General features: G+C 58.2%; 1 protein-coding gene across 1 annotated transcript; it reads right to left on the reverse strand.

The window, feature by feature from the left end:
* Positions 1-1,082: 1,082 nt before the first annotated feature.
* On the reverse strand, positions 1,083-16,619 carry COPE (COPI coat complex subunit epsilon). Its single transcript, XM_019416421.2, has 10 exons — positions 16,444-16,619; positions 11,223-11,285; positions 9,977-10,077; positions 7,512-7,664; positions 6,177-6,230; positions 5,658-5,739; positions 4,607-4,762; positions 2,522-2,590; positions 1,418-1,492; positions 1,083-1,282 (listed from the first exon to the last, which is right to left on the reverse strand). The coding sequence occupies exons 1-10, from the start codon at positions 16,567-16,569 to the stop codon at positions 1,235-1,237; spliced, it is 927 nt and encodes a 308-aa protein (XP_019271966.1). The 5' UTR covers positions 16,570-16,619; the 3' UTR covers positions 1,083-1,234.
* Between the last annotated feature and the right edge of the window lie 127 nt (positions 16,620-16,746).

Genomic DNA, 16,746 nt, shown 5'->3' on the forward strand with positions numbered 1-16,746 from the left:
CCCTGTTCCACCTGACGGCAGGCCTCTTCTCGCCCGAGGAGCTCATCCCCAGGCCATCCCTCCCCACCCCTGACAGATGCCTCTGCCCGGGGATTCTTCTGTCACTTCCCTCCCCTGCTGAGCTCCTCACCAGGCAGGGATGGGACAAGGGTGGGCCCTGCTGCTGGGGATCCCGAGCTCTACGTCCCGTCCTGGCAACCAAGCACCACCTCTGAGGTAGATGAGGCCAGACTCTGGCAACCCAGTATCTTATCTTCTTCCTGGAGAGGCCCAGACACTGACCTAGGGACAAAGAGCACAAAGCCCCGTCCAGCTCGCAGAGCCCAGCGCGGTCTCCGGGGACTCTGCATGGGCTGTTCATGCGGCCTTGAATGAATGCTGGTCCCCCGGGAACCTGGCCTGGCAGCTCCTTCCAGCTGTTTGGGTGGATACAGCTCAATGGTGACCTCATCTAAGAGGCCCAGCCAACACCACTCCCCTGCTTGCCTACCTCCCTCTCTCTAGATAGAGATTCCAGCTAATTCCCTGGCTTTCTCTCACGGAAGGGTGCTCACCATGGATTTCTCTCTCCAGGTAGAGAGCTCGGTGCCTCAGCCACTGTGCCCTCCCACGCCCACAGCCCCAGCAGCAGCAGGCCTCAGTCCCGGCTGAGGACTCCCCACAGGGCAGTAGATGGTTGGGTGGGGTTGTGGAGGGCGGGGGAGGATTTGCTCCCTGCACATACCCTCCCCATGTGGCTGAACTGAGGCCGGGGCACTTCCTACCTCCCTCACCACCTACAGACGACCCCGGGATACTGGTTTTGAGCCCAGATGCCCCTCGTAATGGCTGTGACCACCCTGTACCTCAGTTTCCCTGGATGCCAAATGAGCTTGGGAAACACGGCTGTGCCACCTGTAGCTCAGCATCATAGGGTGGCTGTTCAAGGGGTGTGCACCTGCTGCTCGCAGACCCTGGTCTCCACGGCTCCCCCCCGCAGGAAAAACCCTGGGTGACAGTGCCCAAGACCGTCCCTTTCGAGCCATGGTTCCCACATGTCCCTCCCAAAGTGGCCAGAGCAAACATGGATCGGGGGGGGGGTATACCTGTGGTGGAGACATTTATTGACAAAATGGGGCCAGGCTAAGCTTCTGGCCAGAAAACGTGAGAGAACACGAGGATGGGTGCCCAGCAGGGCGGGTGCAATGCCTGGCCTCGCTGTGCCACGGCCCGGGAACCGCGTCTGGGGCCAGCCTCAGGCGCTGGGAGCGTACTGCAGCACCAGCCGGTCAAAGTCATTCTCCTTCAACGCGGATTGCGAATGATGGGCGCAGAAAGAGAAACAGAGAGAACATGAGTTGGGACCCCAGTCACGGGCCTTCCCTGGCCCAGCCTGAGGGGTCTGGGGATCTGGGACACACCGCCAGCTTGGGCTCACCTTGGCCTGGTACTCCTTGATGAAAGGGTGGGACCTGTGTGCATCCTTCAGCTGGGACAGGTAGCGGTTTGTCACCTGCAGGAGAGGTGAGGCGGGGTTAGATGCTTAGGGGCCCCCCAAGTGGCTCTCACACACAGGGCAAGGGGAGGGACGGGGTGGGGACCTCCCAGCTGACACCAAGCAAGAGCTGTGGTCTCCCATTACCTCTATCAACCCACCCTGAAATCAGGCCGACAGAGGACCATCAGGGGCGGCGTGGGGGCGGGGGGACCACCTGGACCAGCGCCTGGCACAGAGCCCACAGAGGATGTGCCACAGAGTTCAGGGTGAGGAGACTGGAAGGGACCAGGGACCCAGGCCCCAGAAGAGGGCGGAGGGCCAGGAGGAGCACAGGGCAGGTCAGGCGGGACAGGGTTAGGAGGGGAGGTGGGTTTGTTCTGGGCACACCGTACAGAGAAACCCCAGAGATCTTGGTAATGGAACCTGGACCCTAGGCAGACCCCTTGCCCCCAGCCTCACCCCACCTCCCTGGGCCTAGCCCTGACCGCACAGGGCGGGGGCATCTGTCTTCCCGAGACCAGGGGTCCATGCTATTTCTGGGGTGAGTGAGAGTCGTCCTGTCTGTGCTGCACTGCCCTAGCTCTGGGGGCCCTTCCACAAGGGATGGGTGACTGACAGGAAACCCTGGGAGGGCCCCTGGCCAACTGGGCCAGTCAGTCCTCCCACCCTCCCTGCCCTCCAACAAGGTGGGCTCCCAGGGATTGTTCCCCTGAGCCCCTTTCCTCTGTTCTTTTGCCCACCCCCCCACCCAGAGGTGGCACAGGTGGGGGTTCCAGCTCGGCTCACCCTCTGAGCCACAGCCCACTAGTTTGTAGGGCCCATGGGAGCAGCGGCCTATAACCTTGGCCAAGGTACGACCCTAGGGGTGCACCACCAACTTCCCAGGGCCCCTCAGGCTGATGGCAAGTGACTCCCTCCAAAGGAATGGGTTTCTGCCCGAGATCCCGAGCTTCATCTGGAGCGGGGGCCACATCACAGAGCCCTGCTCACTTCAGGATGTCACCGTGGAGGCCAGAAAACATCCCCTGCCCCGGAAGGTCCTACCTCAGGGGGCTTGCCCAAGTGCTGTGACAGGACGATGAGGTTGATCAGTGTCTCCGGGTGGCCACTGTCCTGCAAACATGGGGGACACCAGGCGAGCAGGGTCAGCTCCCCCAGGCCTCCAACTCAGCCGGCCCGGCCCCATATGAGGCAGAAGGATGCCTTCCACTGTCCCAGGGTGAAGACGCGACCCACACGAGGTCACACCCTCAGAGGCGGGGCAGGGGGTGGTGCAAGACCCAAAGTGCGCCCACTGGCCACCCTGCAAGGCAGTGACCTCGAGGCCCTCCTTTCTGCCTAGGAGGCAGCGCGGTTGTGAGGGAGCCCCAGCCCCTCCCCACCTCCCTGAAACAGCGGCTTCCCCTCTGCGCCTGCTGTCTCATCTTGCAGACCAGGATGGGACAGAGCCCCGCGGCTTATTGCTTGTGGAACGAGTGTGTTTACCATACCAATCTCAAAGTGACAGAGCCCAGGCCAAGACAGTGTCCACACCCTCAGAGCCAAGCTGTCCCTCTTGCTGTAAAAATGAGGTCTAAGACCCGGGGCAGACCCCACCCGTGCCTCCTGCTCTCCGGGGGCCTCGGCAAGAAGCTGCCGGGAAAATTACCAGAACATCCAAGCGGCTGACCTCACCCCACCCGCCCACGCTGGGCCCCAAGGCAGAGGGAACCCTGGGAACTGGCCCAGGACCCCCTTGGCCAGGAACCCCAGACGGAGCCCCTGGTGGCTCTGAGGCAGGGACGCCGCAGGGAGCCCTGAGGGGCACATGGAGCAGAGACACGGCAACTCGGACACACAGCCTCCCGCACAGACCGGGCTCCACTCCGTGGCTGCCCTTCTTTGGGGAAACTCCCCTTCTCCCGGCCTTAGGCACCTCGCTGCTCTAATGGGGGACGACAACACGAGCTCACAGGAGCAACATTCCAAAAGGAATGGGGAAAACGGTCAGAAGCATGGGGTGGCCCACAGGCACAGGGATGAGCGATGCCATGGAAGACCTATGGCCATCAGGGGGTCAGGGCCATGGGGCAGCAAGCCAGCCCAGCTGGTGTCTCAGAGAACGAGGACAGATGGGTGCCATTTGACTGGGGACCCTACTGCCCTCTCCTTTGGGGCAGAGACGCCCCACCAGGCCAGGCCTTCCTGACTAGCCCTAACTGCATACAGAAGTCCAGCTATAGTCAGACCCTGTCAAGGAGGCGTGGGGACCCGCGCAGGCACAGGGCAGGGGGCGGGGCCGGGAGCTCCGTGTGTGCGGCCGAGGAGCACCTGACGCCCATTCCTGATCTGCACACAGCCTTCTGATGGCAACTCAGCTCCTCCCAGAGATAAAGGAGAGAAGGCCTCCTACCGGTGTCCATTTCTCGTTATATCAAGAAATGTTTTCCAGGGGCGCCTGGGTGGCTCAGTCGGTTGAGCGGCCGACTTCAGCTCAGGTCATGATCTCACGGTTTGTGAGTTCGAGCCCCGCCTTGGGCTCTGGGCTGACAGCTCCTGTGTCTCCCTCTCTCTACTCACACTCTGTCTCCCTCTCAAAAATAAACATGAACAAATTTTTTAATTAAAAAAAAAAAATGTTTTCCAAAAATGGAAAAAAAAATTGATGTTTCTACTGATCATAAAAATAACACACGACCTCCGATACTGGTTGGGAGAAGACAGCTGGGGCTACCCTGAGAGGACAGTGCCCTTGGTCCCTCTTCTAGACAAGGACAGGCCAGGCAACGTCTCCCAGTCTGCGGCCTGCTCTCCCCTTGGTGATAAACGGCAGGTGTCTCTTTCAAGTACAGGCTCAGGTGACAATCACGTCGAGGCCCCCAGACCAGGTAGTCAAGGTGACAGAGAGAACGTTTGCTCCGCTCAAGCCAGCGGAAGCCCAAGCTGATGGGATCCCTCGCATTTCCGAGAGAAAAGAGAATCAACGTTTTCAGTTGCGATCCCAATTTTTAGCTGACCTGGCGTTAAAATACAATCCAACGTGAACACAGCACAGGCCCCCGGGGTCTCCCTCTGCCCAGTGTGCCTCCGAAAGCCCGAGCCCCGCATCGCCCGCACCAGGAGCCGGGGTGTGGGCTGGGCCCGATGTACCTTGTCCAGTGCCTCCTGCAGCACGCCTTCGGCGGCCTCCCAGCGGCCCTGGGCCATGTGGCAGGCCGCCTGCCCGTTGAGCAGCAGCAGGGTGGATGAGCACTTGTCAGCCATCTCCTGGAAGATGTAGTAGGCATCCTGCAGCTTGTCACCACCCTGCAGGGACAGTTCCAACACCACTGACGCGTCACCCTGCCTCCCGGCCCTACCGCTGCCCGCTCCCTCCTGGAGCAGGATGCCAGCACTTTGCCGAGGTGATCCCGGTACGGGCGGCCCCTCTCTGTCGCCGGCAGTCCTGACCCCAACCACTCAGGTTCTGTCTGCCTGTGAAAGACGCAGCAGCACTTTCGTGGGGGAGCCCGAGACCAAGATGTGCTTGTGGAAACACCACCAAGCTGGCACAAAGAGTGGGCAGGGTTCACCCTACTGAACTGGACACATGTTGGAAAGCGGCCTGGGTGAGGCCTCAGGCCCCCAAGGGCAGTGCAGGCGCACAAGGATGGGGAACACGTTTTAAGAAACCCGTAAAAAAATGGCTCAGAGAAAGGAAGCCCAGCGCCAAAAGCCCGAAAAGAGGCCATTGCCAAGAGATGGGGGCAGACATGCGGGAGGGAGGGAGGGGCTGGGTGGAGGAGAAGGTAGGAGGGGGACATTGGCAACTGCCCAATGCCAAAAGCCCGGAGAGCAAGCTGAGCAGGAGCCAAGCCCCGGGTCGGCCCCATGAGGAGGCCACACTGCCAGGGTGGCCCAGTCAGTACACCAGGTCTGGTTCCAGAGCCTCCCAGCTCATCCGCTCTGGCTCTGGCTAAGCCACTCAGCTAGGAGGAGCCGGGAATGGGGTTGGGATGAACAAAGTGGGAAATGAAATGTGCAAGGGGTGGGGGGCTCTCCTGGGGGATGGGCCCTGGCTCCAAAGGAAGCAGAGATCCGATGTGTCCGCAGAACCCCACATCGGCATTCTCCCCACGGGAGCGGCCAGCACTGCAGGCAGGGGATACCTCCCAGCTCTCTGATGCTCCCCCCAACCCTCCAGCACGGCCCAGGGGCTCACCACAGCCAGATTGACCCATGCCGTAGCCAGCTGGGTGAGGGTAGCATCCTCGTCCTGGTCCTGCATTTTCTTCAGCTCCTTCCTGGGGACACAGGAAGGGTGGGAGGGAGCCCCCCGCACCGCTTGCTCGTGAGGCACACACTGGTGCTGGCTCCCGGCTCTGGCCCGACAGCCCCCACCGCGTACTTGTGAAGCCCACCCCAACTCTGCAGATCCCACTTCCCACGTCACATAAGGAAACTGAGGCACGGACGGCACCACCCCTCGTCCCAGGCAACATCCTGCAGGGGTGGGCAAGTAGATGTCAGTGCATCACCACAATGGACTAGAATTAAGTACTAGGAGAAGTGATCACAGCACTAATACTCTGGGCCTCGGGAAGGGCGCAGGGAGGGTCCCCATGCCAAGCTTCCCCAGCAGGCGGAGGCCTGGCTTCTCGAGAGCACGGGGTCCCGATGTGGCCTGGCCCGCTGCTCAGACAGCCCTAAGAGCCCCAGGTGGGGCCAAACAGAGGCTTACCGGGCAAGGTCCAGGCGGTCCAGCTTCAGCAGGATCTGCACGGTCATGGCCATGCTGCGGGACACAGCGGGCAGTCAGGGGGCACCCTTGCCACGCTACTGCGGGGCTCACTCCGTGGGGGCGGCACCTCCAGGAACATTCCTAGGAGAGCTCAGGCCACCGGCCCTGCCTCGCAGAGGGCGACGCCGGGCAGAACCGGACTCAGACCCAGACACTGCACGCTGGGCCAAGCCTCTCACCGCTTCCTGGGGCCCTGGCTCCCACATTTCACCACTGAGTCTGCTCGGGGCGGGAGCTCTCGCCGGGTCCCAAGGTGTCCGGCTCTGACTATCCTGAGGCTAGACGCCATGTCCGCACCCCACTCCTGGTGTAAAGGCGACACTGACAACTGCCAGATGCCAGGAGCCCAGAGAGCAAGCTGAGCAGCCAAGCGCAGGGTCGGCCCCCAGAGCAGGGCGTGAGTTCGGTCACAAAGGTGCTGCAGGGGGGGCGGCTCTTACCCCCTCCGTTCCCGCACCCACGGCTTCCCTCTGCCTGACAGCTGTGCCCACTGATGACCTACGTAGACACTTGTTCCCACCTTTTCCCACCAGCTCGTGACCCAACACCCAGCTCAGCCTCTGCAGGAGTCTGAGGAACTCTGCAGAGTCCGCTGCCTTGTAGGCCGTGCGCCAGACCTACTTCTAAGCCGCCGTGAATCCCTTTCTGGACTGACGGGGGGTGTAAACAGATACAAAATGAATGTGTGGGGACCAACCAACAGAGGGACAGCAGGCAGCAGAGTTTACAGAGGACGGTTGTTGCTCCCTCTGGGCCAGAGCCCTGGACACAGCAGCCTGGACGCGATGCTGGCCCAGAGTCACCCCCGGGGCGGGGGGGTGGGGGGGGCGGCTGCGTGCTGCAAGGGGCTTCAGCACCCCAGCCCTGGAGTGCCCCGAACGGTGGGCCAGCCTCAGGGGAGGGCCTGGGGGAACCTGGGGAGGGCAAGGAAAGGCCAGGGCCCAGGGCCCAAGAACACAAAGGCTTCATGTGGGGGTGGGGGTATAGAAACCACAGGCAGAAACAAAGGTGCTTTCTACTCTGCCATCGGGGACAGAGGGTTTCCAGTCCCAGGAGCCGTGTCCTTGGGAACAGCAGTCCAGTCGTGCAGAAAGGAGTGTCTCCTGGACCGAGAACAGGAGCTGCTGCCTGAATGGGAAGCCTGGGCCCCACCAGTCTCTCAGAGCAGCCCCCCACCGTTCCCATGACAACGCCAACAAGGCCTCGAGTCGCCTGGAGCCCGGAGGGGCCGCTCAGGCCTCCAGGCCTTCCCCCGGGGACAGGGTGGACACTCACCACTCCAGGCTGTCCCCCTGGTGCAGGGCACGCAGGGCTGCATCCGGGTTCTGGTCATGGAAGTAGATGGAGGCGGCCATCAGCAAGAAGGTGGTGTTGGTCACATCCACGCTCCTGCTCATCTCCCGGTCCAGCTCGGCAACAATCGAGTCCCTATGACACAAGGCTGTTCAGGGCCTGCAGGCAGGGGTGGGCAGCAGCCTCAGCCCCTGCAGGAGCAGACAGGTCCAGAGAGGCGGAGTCAGGCCCCCAGGGGAACACAAGAGCTGCAAATGTCTCTGGCGAGCCCCACTGGGTGCCAGCTTCACCGCCTTCCCACAAGGCACTTCTCACCCTCACACAGAAACCGAGGCTGGGTGGTTTCAGGCCTGGTGAGGGGACGTGCTGCAGGACGGGCCATGTCCACAAGGCAGCACAAATGACCGCCAAAGCCTACGGCTTTCCTGGCCCTCAGAGTTGGGGGGCTGTAGTGTCCACACCACCCCTGGACGTGGAGGGGCAGGCTGACTCGCCGGAGGTGGCTTCATGGAGACTGGAAGCGACACAGACGAATCTCACACCAGTGATGTCGCTGCCTCCTCGGTGAGGCCGGCTGCACTTGGCAGGTGGGCAACATGCCGGACTGGGGGCCGGGCTGGGGTCAAGGCTTAGCCGAGGATCAGCCAGTTCCCCCACAGGCCACAGGACACCCGAGCCATGATCTGCCTACAGAAAACAGTCAAGACCCCTCGTTTCAAAAGGACGCTGAGCAGTGGACAAGAGAAGGGAAACAAGGGCCAGGCCCCGAGTCGCTGTCGGACAAAAGCTGCTGTCCAGGGTCCACGGGATCTCCGCAAATGTGTGCGTGTCACGCGGGCCACGGGGGGGCTACTGGTCAAGGATCTGTGTCTGAGGGCCCCTGGAGATGGTGACATGCCAGGTGCCCGACAGACAAATGACTTCAAATCAGAGACTGTGTCCCGCTCTGCACACCTGAACCGCATACAGGGTGCGACACAGAGTTGGTGTGGAGCCCTCGAGGCCACCGCGTGAAGTTTCCTGCCTGGTTTGTGGCACCGAGAGGAGACATGCTGCGTGCTGTTACTGTGACGTCAGTGTCCTGACGCTGTTACCCTGACAAACCATTGTTAACCTACAGGTTCTGGTGCTTTCTCCACAGCCTGCTTGCTGGGCTAAGGGGCAGCAGTTTGCGCTGCCAGGATGGACGCAGCCTGAACCACTCTGTCTTCCTGAGGCCCTGCTCCGACAGGGTCCCAGAGTCCCCTCCTCTTCTGAAAGGAGAATGGCGCCTTGTCATCCCGGCTCATGAGGTGCGGAGGGAGACACGATAGCCTCAGGGAGCCGCCTGTCTTGCTGTCCTGGGGCTGCCGTCACAAAGCACCACAAGCCGGGGGGATGAAGACAACAGAGACGGACTCTCACGGTTCTGGAAGGAAGAAGTCCGACAGCCAAAGTGTGGGCAGGGACGGTTCCCTCTGAGGCCTCTGAGGGCAAATCCACCCCGGGCCTCTCTCCACCGTCCTTGGCATCCCTTGGCTTCTGTGTCAGCCCGATTCTACCTCCATCTTCACATGGCCTTCTCCTCTGTATCTTCTCCATCTTGTCTCCAGTCTCTTACGAGGACACCAGTCCCTGGATTCAGGGTCCACCCCATACCCAGGATGCTCTCAAGATCCTTGACTAGTTCTATTTGCAAAGAACTCATTTCCCATGATGCTCCATTCACGGGTTCTGGGGGTCAGAACCTGGGGGCCCCCATTCAGCGGTCACTGCCGACAAGTAAATCCCCCTGAGCCTCACGCTTCAAGGGCGAAGGAGCCCAATCAGAACACGGGACACAGAACGCTGTCTTCTGTAAGAGCAGTGGTGGGGGGTCACGGCAGATGGTCTCCCCCATGCCGGGGACCCAAAGACTCGGGCCTATGAGAGTAGCATGGTCATCAACAAGGTCATAATCAGGTCCTGGCTAAGAAGTTCCCTCGGGCAGAGGTTGGGAAAGGCCCTTCTCTGAAGCTCCTTGCCGCTATGCGGGATGCTCCAGGGTGGTGGTGGTCTCGGGGCCGGGCAATGGGGCAGGGGAAGACCCACAGAGCAGAGCGTCTCCATGTCATGGGCTAGGCTGCTGCCCTATCTCAGGCACCCCCTGGGGAGCACTTTACCTTCCCGATCCGAGGGGGCCTCAAAACCAACCATTCCTGGGGGGGCGGGGGAACGGAAGTGCAGAGGAGCCGCGGAGCCTGCCGGGTCATGCTGGTGCTCCACGCAAGGGAGAGGCGGGGCCACACGGCTCCCCCCTGCAGAGCCGAGGCAGGGGCAGACCCAAGCACCTGGGCAAGCATCCTGCCAGCAGTGGACGGAATGGCTCAGGCAAATGCCCAAGCGGGGTAGGAATGTGCTTTCACTGAGGTTCAGGGAGGTGAGCAGGTGGGGAGAGACGCCCCCCCAGCCCCCCACCCCGTCCTCACCTCTGGCTGTCGTTGGCCAGGTACTCAGCGAACATGCGCACGGCCTGGAGCTCGGGGGCTGAGGAGGGCTTGATCTCGTCTAGGACCACACCGTACTTCCTCTGCAGTGAAGACAAGCACACCATCAGCTTGGCCCGCTCTCCCTGCGGGGTCTACACCTCAGTCCCCAGGAACACATGAGAGCTTTTCAGGGCTCTAGCATCGCCCTGGCAGAGCCCCAACGCCTGGAACCAGCACCCACCACCCCCAGGGACCCCTTAGCCTACCAGGTGCTGGCCCTGCTACAGCACCTGCTTGGAGCCAATACAGTGTCACTTGTCACCTGTCAGGCCACAATGCCCACCACTCTAGCCGAAGACCCCGGCTGCTCACTGTCTAGCCCCTGGTGCTGAGGTGACAAGGTGAGGGCCCTGCCAGCTCTGGGCAGGGGGCGGGAAACGCGTCGCCCAGGGGCAGGGGGTCTGGGCATGCACTTCTGTAAACTGGGACATAAACCTCTCCCTGCTGACACTCAGAACTGGTGGTGGTGGTCACTGCTGGGAGGGGAACTGGAGTCAGGGGTCCATTTTTCACCACACTCCTTTTCAGGTAGTTTTAATGTTTTTGCGTCCACGTAGAGATATTCTTTTTTTTTTTTTTAAATGCAGGTATACATCCCAGGGAGATTCCAAGGTACACCGGGGCAGCCCCTCTGCTGGGGGCCACACACACCGTTCACCCTCAAGGTCAGGGGGTGGGGGGGGGGGGTCTTGGCCAACAGGAGGGCGGAGGTCCCATCAGGCTCCAGAACACTCCACAGAGGGAAAGATATGAACAGAACCAGGAAACCACTGAAGGCCTGATGTGAGGTAGAGGCAGCTGTGAAGCCATGTGCCACAATCCAAGGCGGGGGGGGGGGGGGGAGGGGGGGGCAAGGGACAAGGGAAGCTGGCTGCCTGTGGGCCTTGGGGTGAGGGCGGGCATGTGGGATTCTCTTTACTATCTACTTGATTATTCTGCAAACCCGAAGCTGTACCGAACAAATGAAATCTGATTATGTAGCAGAAAAAAAAAAAAAAGAAAAGGGAGACATCACTACACTGGCCCCCCGGCCTGGTGAGCCTATAACCTTGGGAAATGGCCACCTACTTGTGGAGGCCACAGCAACTGCCCCTGCCATCCTCTGTCTGCCACACACACCCCCTCCCCCCCAGTACTCTGTTCCTCTCCTGTCCCAGGGACACCGGAGGTCACAGCCTGAGCTCACCTGTGCAAGGTATGCTCTGTACAGAAAGACATCCCTTTCCACGTCTCTCCCTGGGCTTGATGGCTGAGGAAACAGAGGCAGGTCAGGACACTTGGGAGTTGAGTGCCAGACAGGTCTTCAGTAGAGGCCAAGAGCAGGCAGCGTCTCCAGTGGATTCCAGGCCTGAGTCCCAGCCCTGATCTTGTCCCACACCACCACCACCCCAGGAAGGGGCTCAATCCTCACCCCTGTTCGTCCAGGTGAGGGAAAGTGGAGCACCCACTCCCGCTGCACAGCAAGGGGCCAGGGTGGAGCCCACACCTTTAACCGCGGGACACATGGCCACTCATACCGACAGGGGCCCCCAGGGTGCAGCAGATCGAGACAGAAGTTGCTCGATGGTACACGTGGTCCAAGATGTTGGGGGGAAAGGCCCTAGTGCCTGGGTTTGTAAAAGTAGAGAAAACAGGCCCACGAGGGTTCCCATCCAGAGGTGGATGGGTGATTCTGCAGAACTGACGAGACCCAGGAGATGAGCAAAGGGGACTTTATTTTTTTGTAGCAAATATTTCTATGGGGCATGTTCCTGTCTTGTTTTTGTCCCAAAACCCTCTTTAAACACGCAAAAGAGAAGAAACAAAGGTTTGCTTCACTCAGAGGGCCTCTCTAGGAGAGCTCAGCTGGGCTGTCCTGGTGCAGTGACATCTGTGTCCAGCCTGGGCCATGCCCCTCAGCCCCACTACCGCAGAGCTGGGGAGGTGACATCACACAGTGGTCACTCTGGGACTGTGTCCCCAGCCAGGCGACGAAGTTATAGGGAGGCTGACCAGAGCCAGGAAAAGAAGAAGGCTCAAAGGACTTGGGCAGAAGCCGTGTGCTGAGGGCTGGGCAGACCTCCAGGTCTAAAGAAACAAAAATGGCATCTTTCTGAACAAATGCTTCTCAGCCGTTTCCTGCTTGGGGATAGCTCATCAGAATGACCTGAGAACAAAGCCAGGAGGCCCATACCCACCAGTGATGGCCAGCTCGAGTGGCCGCTCACCACTCCCAGACGGCTCAGAGGTATAGCCAGGCCTGAGGATGAGTGCCATCGGGGGGCCAGCGATGGGTTGGGGGCTACTGTCAGTATGGTCACACTGGACCTTCAGCTTCTTGAGGCTGTCTTCACTGCTCTGTCCCCAACACCTGGGCAGTACCTATTATCTTGCAGGCACTTAAGAAATGTCTGACAGAGGAGCACCTGGGTGGCTCAGCTGGTTAAGCATCAGACCTCGGTTCAGGTCATGATCTCACGGGTTCGTGGGTTTGAGCCCCGCGTCGGGCTCTGTGCTGACGGCTCAGAGCCGGGAGCCTGCTTCAGATTCTGTGTCTCCCTCTCTCTCTGCCCCTCCCCCGCTCATGCTCTGTCTCTGTCTCTCAAAAATAAACATTAACAAAACTAAAAAATAAAAAAAAAAATGTCTGACGGGGCACCTGGGTGGCTCAGCCGGTTAAGTGTCCAACTCTCAATTTCAGCTCAGGTCACGATCTCACAGTTCGTGGGTCCGAGCCCTGCGTTGGGCTCTGTGGTAATGGCACACAGCCTGCTTGGGATCTTTCCCTCCCCCTCTCTCTGTTCCTCCCCTGCTCTCTCTCTCTCAAACACAAATAAGCTTTATTAAAACAAACGAACGAACAAACAAACAAAAGGAATGTCTGACAGATAAGGGAAAGTCTTAATGGCGACACAGCACTACATCTAATCACTACATCTATAAGGGCAGTGACCACCACGTGTTCTGCCTGGGGCCACCTCAGAGCTGGCAGAGCTTGGGGTCACTGTAATGAGCTGCCATAAACTGGGTGGTCTGAAATAACACAATTATTCTCTCAAGGTCCTGGAGGCTAGAAGTTCAAAGTCAAGGTGTCAGCAGGAACATGCTCCCATCAAAGGCTTATCCTAAATCCCAGATGATCTCATCTAGAGATCCTTCATGGAATTATATCTGCAATGATCTTTTTCCCAAATGAGTCACATTCACAGGTTCTGGGTGAACATATCTTTTGGGGGATACCGTTCAACTCAGCATAGGCTGCCCAAGAGGGTTTAGGTGGCCCATGGACCACATCAAATGGCTCAGTGGGGACAGTATTCCCATTCTGGATGCATCAGGGAGAATGTCATAGTTTCGGGCCAGTGCGCGTTTCTCACATCCCCAAAAAGGAAGCGGCTCCCTGGCTCAGAGGCTGGGCTGTGGCCTGCCTCCACCCGCAGTGACCGTCACCTCTTGTTTTCAGTCATTCCCTTAGTACAGTAGGTCACACTGGTCCTCCCTTTCAGCAGCGACGGAAAGTTTGCACGTTATGACAGGAGAAGACTCAAAAGAATGTATTGCTGTGACGTAAGCAGAACAGACGCACGAGAGGAGCCAGACAACAGAGCATGAGCGTGACACTGAATTTCACAGTGACCCTAGTGAGGCAGGTGTCATCGTTCCCATTGGACAGACAGGGAAACAGGCGCAGAGAGGTACAGCGACTCAGCCCTGGCTGCAGAGAGTCCTAACAGGGCCGGAGGCTGAGCACGGGTCTGTCTCAGTCTTCTTACCGTCTATGCTACCCAGCAAGGAGGCGGGCACACAACTGTGGTGGTGAGTCGAATAAGGGACACCCCCACCCCCCGGCCCCGGCCCCGGCCCAGCGAAGTCCATACCAGGCCCTGGAATCTGTGAACAGCTTACATGTCACAAAAGGGACCTCACAAAGGTTATGGACCCTAAAATGGGAAGAGTATGCCGGGTTACGGGGGAGGGCCCAGCCTAATCACAGAATCTTAATGGCAAAAACTTTAATAGCAGAGAATAGACACAAATAATGCAGCAGCAGGAGAAATCCAAGCGAGCCCAAGTGTGAGAAGGATTCTGTGGCTGGTTCTGACGTGGAGAGACCACATGCAAGGTTGAGGACTGGAGAGGAGCCTCTGTGAACTAAGGCTGACCCCGGGGCTCAGAGCTAGCAACCTGAATGAGTCTGAAAGCATATGCTCCCCTAGGACCTCCAGAAAAGACAGAGCCTGGCCAACACCTTGATTTTAGCCTGGTGCAAGCCATGGAGAACTTCCCACCTGCAGAAACCAACCGAGAGATAATGCATTTGTTCTGTCGCCAGCCTTTGTGGCCATTCATCATGGCAACATCAAAAAATGGATATAATCAAACAAGTGTTATTTCACATGTAACAGCTTCCTGAAGTCCATTTCAGGCGTTATCCCCGTTATACAGATGAATGTCAAGGAAACCAAGGTATACCGTCAGAGGTCAACGGTCGGAAGCAGGAGAAAGGAAGCCTTCCCTCCTTCAAAGTCCAAATTCCTCCCAAGCCTCTGGCGGCCTCAGCGAAGAGCTCTGCCATCCCTTTGCTTGGTGCGCCAAAGGCCTCCCACACCTTCAGAATAAAATCCAAACCCCCACTGTGGCTCCCAAGGCCCTTCCTGTCCCCCTGCCCACTTCATTCTCCATCCTCCCCCTCGCTCACCCCACTTCTGCTACACCGGCCTTTTATGCTTTGACTACACGGCACTCACCTGTGCCTCAGCACCTTTGCCGCAATTTAGGGGGTTAGATGCTTCTCAAGGTTAAGTCTCAGGTTCAAATGACAGGCAGTGAGGCTGACAGGCCACCAGGGGCTTACCGGACCACTCCCACCTGGAGCAGCCTCCTCCCCACCATTTTCCAATTCAGCACTGTTTTTGTTTTTTTTTTAAGAGAGGTGTATGTAGGGTTTTTTTAAGTTTATATATATATTTGTAAATCATCTCTACACCCAACGTGGGGCTTGAACTCAGAACCCTGAGATCAAGAGTTGCATGTTCTTCTGACTGAGTCAGCCAGGCGCCCTTCGCTCAGCACTCTCTACCTCACCTTGCCCCCTTAAGCGCTCAAGCTGTTATTACGTATTCACTCACTTCTTTACTTGTTTAATCTCTTTGGAACACTAGGCCATGTACAAGTTAAAAAAAAAAAAAAAGACTCCGTTGAAAATAGAACCATGAGGCCAGAAGGGGGCGCTCTCAAGCCCTGACATTCCAAGTCAAAGGAAGACCCCAGCAAAAGAGAGGTACCATGATTCCCCCCAAGAAGACTACACTTTAGTACCCCCACAGGAGAACAAAAGATCTCCTCCCGGGGTAACTGCCTTGCCAAGAAGAGACTGTCACAACTCAGGCAATGAAAAGCCACTACACTTCAAGCTCCCAGTTTACTCCAAAGGATTTTCTGTTTATAACAGACCCTCTCAACTCCCCCTTTTCCTCTGTGAAAAAGCAGTCCTCTCCTTTGATCTCTGGACATGCCTAAGGTTTTGCCATAGGTTACATGTCCCAAATTGCAATCCTCCCTTAATCCCCAATAAACTCATTTTGCTGGTAAGATAGATGAGTTTTCTTTTTAAGGTTAACAACCATGAGGGCAGGCATGACCCTGTCAAGTTCACTGCTCTTAAAGATTCGCCAACGGTTCACTCTCAAAGTGTCTGTAACGTCCGTGTCCCTCCCTAAAAGTTCCTGCTAAAGGACCTGTCAGGCTGGGCCCTGCCTGACAAGGCTATTTTCTAGCTCTCAAAAGGCCAACCTCATTCCCATCACTATCCATCACACCACCCCCTGACTTCTTGTTTATTTGCTCCGTCACTGTCCCCCTTGGGAGCCTGAGCTTTCCAAGAGACCTCGGAGTTTTGTCACTGCTTTGAGCCCAGGACGAATACACCGCCTTGACCCATTGGGAAGCTCAATGAGGAATGAAAGAATGAATGGGCAAGTACGGGGAGATATAACCAGGCTGGTGGGGCAGGCAAAGTCGGGGCAAACATTTCTCTCTCGAGCGGCGGTGCTAGCCTTCCAGAATGACAACAAACAACAGTCCCTGCTTCACGAGTAACGAGGGTATGGTGGCACACGTGGGCCCTCCCCAAATGAAAATTACTACTACTATTATTGTTATTACAGTAGTACAAACGCCTCCCTTACTCAAATGCCTTCCATGGCGCAGAGCAAGCTCTCGGAGTGAGAAGTATCACAAACTGTCACGGCTTTGAGTTTTGTCATAAGAAAAGAGTAATTCCTCACAGCGCTCTGAAGAGATACGTGGCGGGGGGGGGGGGGGGGATGCCGCGAGAAGAAGGAAGATTTTTAAAATCAGGGCGCGACCAGTGGCCACCAGGAAGCGGCTTTCGCCGCCACCTTCCCCTCGCCTCCAAGCGGCCGCACCTTCACCCGCTGAGCCTCGTTAATGCACTGCTGGTAGCTGCCAATGTAGAAGGCATTCTTCACGTCGAACAGCTCGTCCACTTCCCCGGAGCCGCCAGAGGCCGAGACCGGAGCCGGAGGCGCCATAACGCTGTGGTCCCAGTCGTTCCCCTTCCGGAGGGACACGTCGGACGGAAGCAGGGATTCGCTGCAAAGCGCTCTGGGAAATGGAGTTTACTCGTTCCGGCCTGGAAATGAGCCAATGGGAGACTTAAACGGGGGTTAAAGGACGGGAGTCGCACCTGCGATCCGCAGGGCATCTCG

Source organism: Panthera pardus, unplaced genomic scaffold (assembly GCF_024362965.1).
Source record: "Panthera pardus isolate Hobbes unplaced genomic scaffold, ASM2436296v1 HiC_scaffold_8, whole genome shotgun sequence".
Lineage (NCBI taxonomy): Eukaryota > Metazoa > Chordata > Mammalia > Carnivora > Felidae > Panthera > Panthera pardus.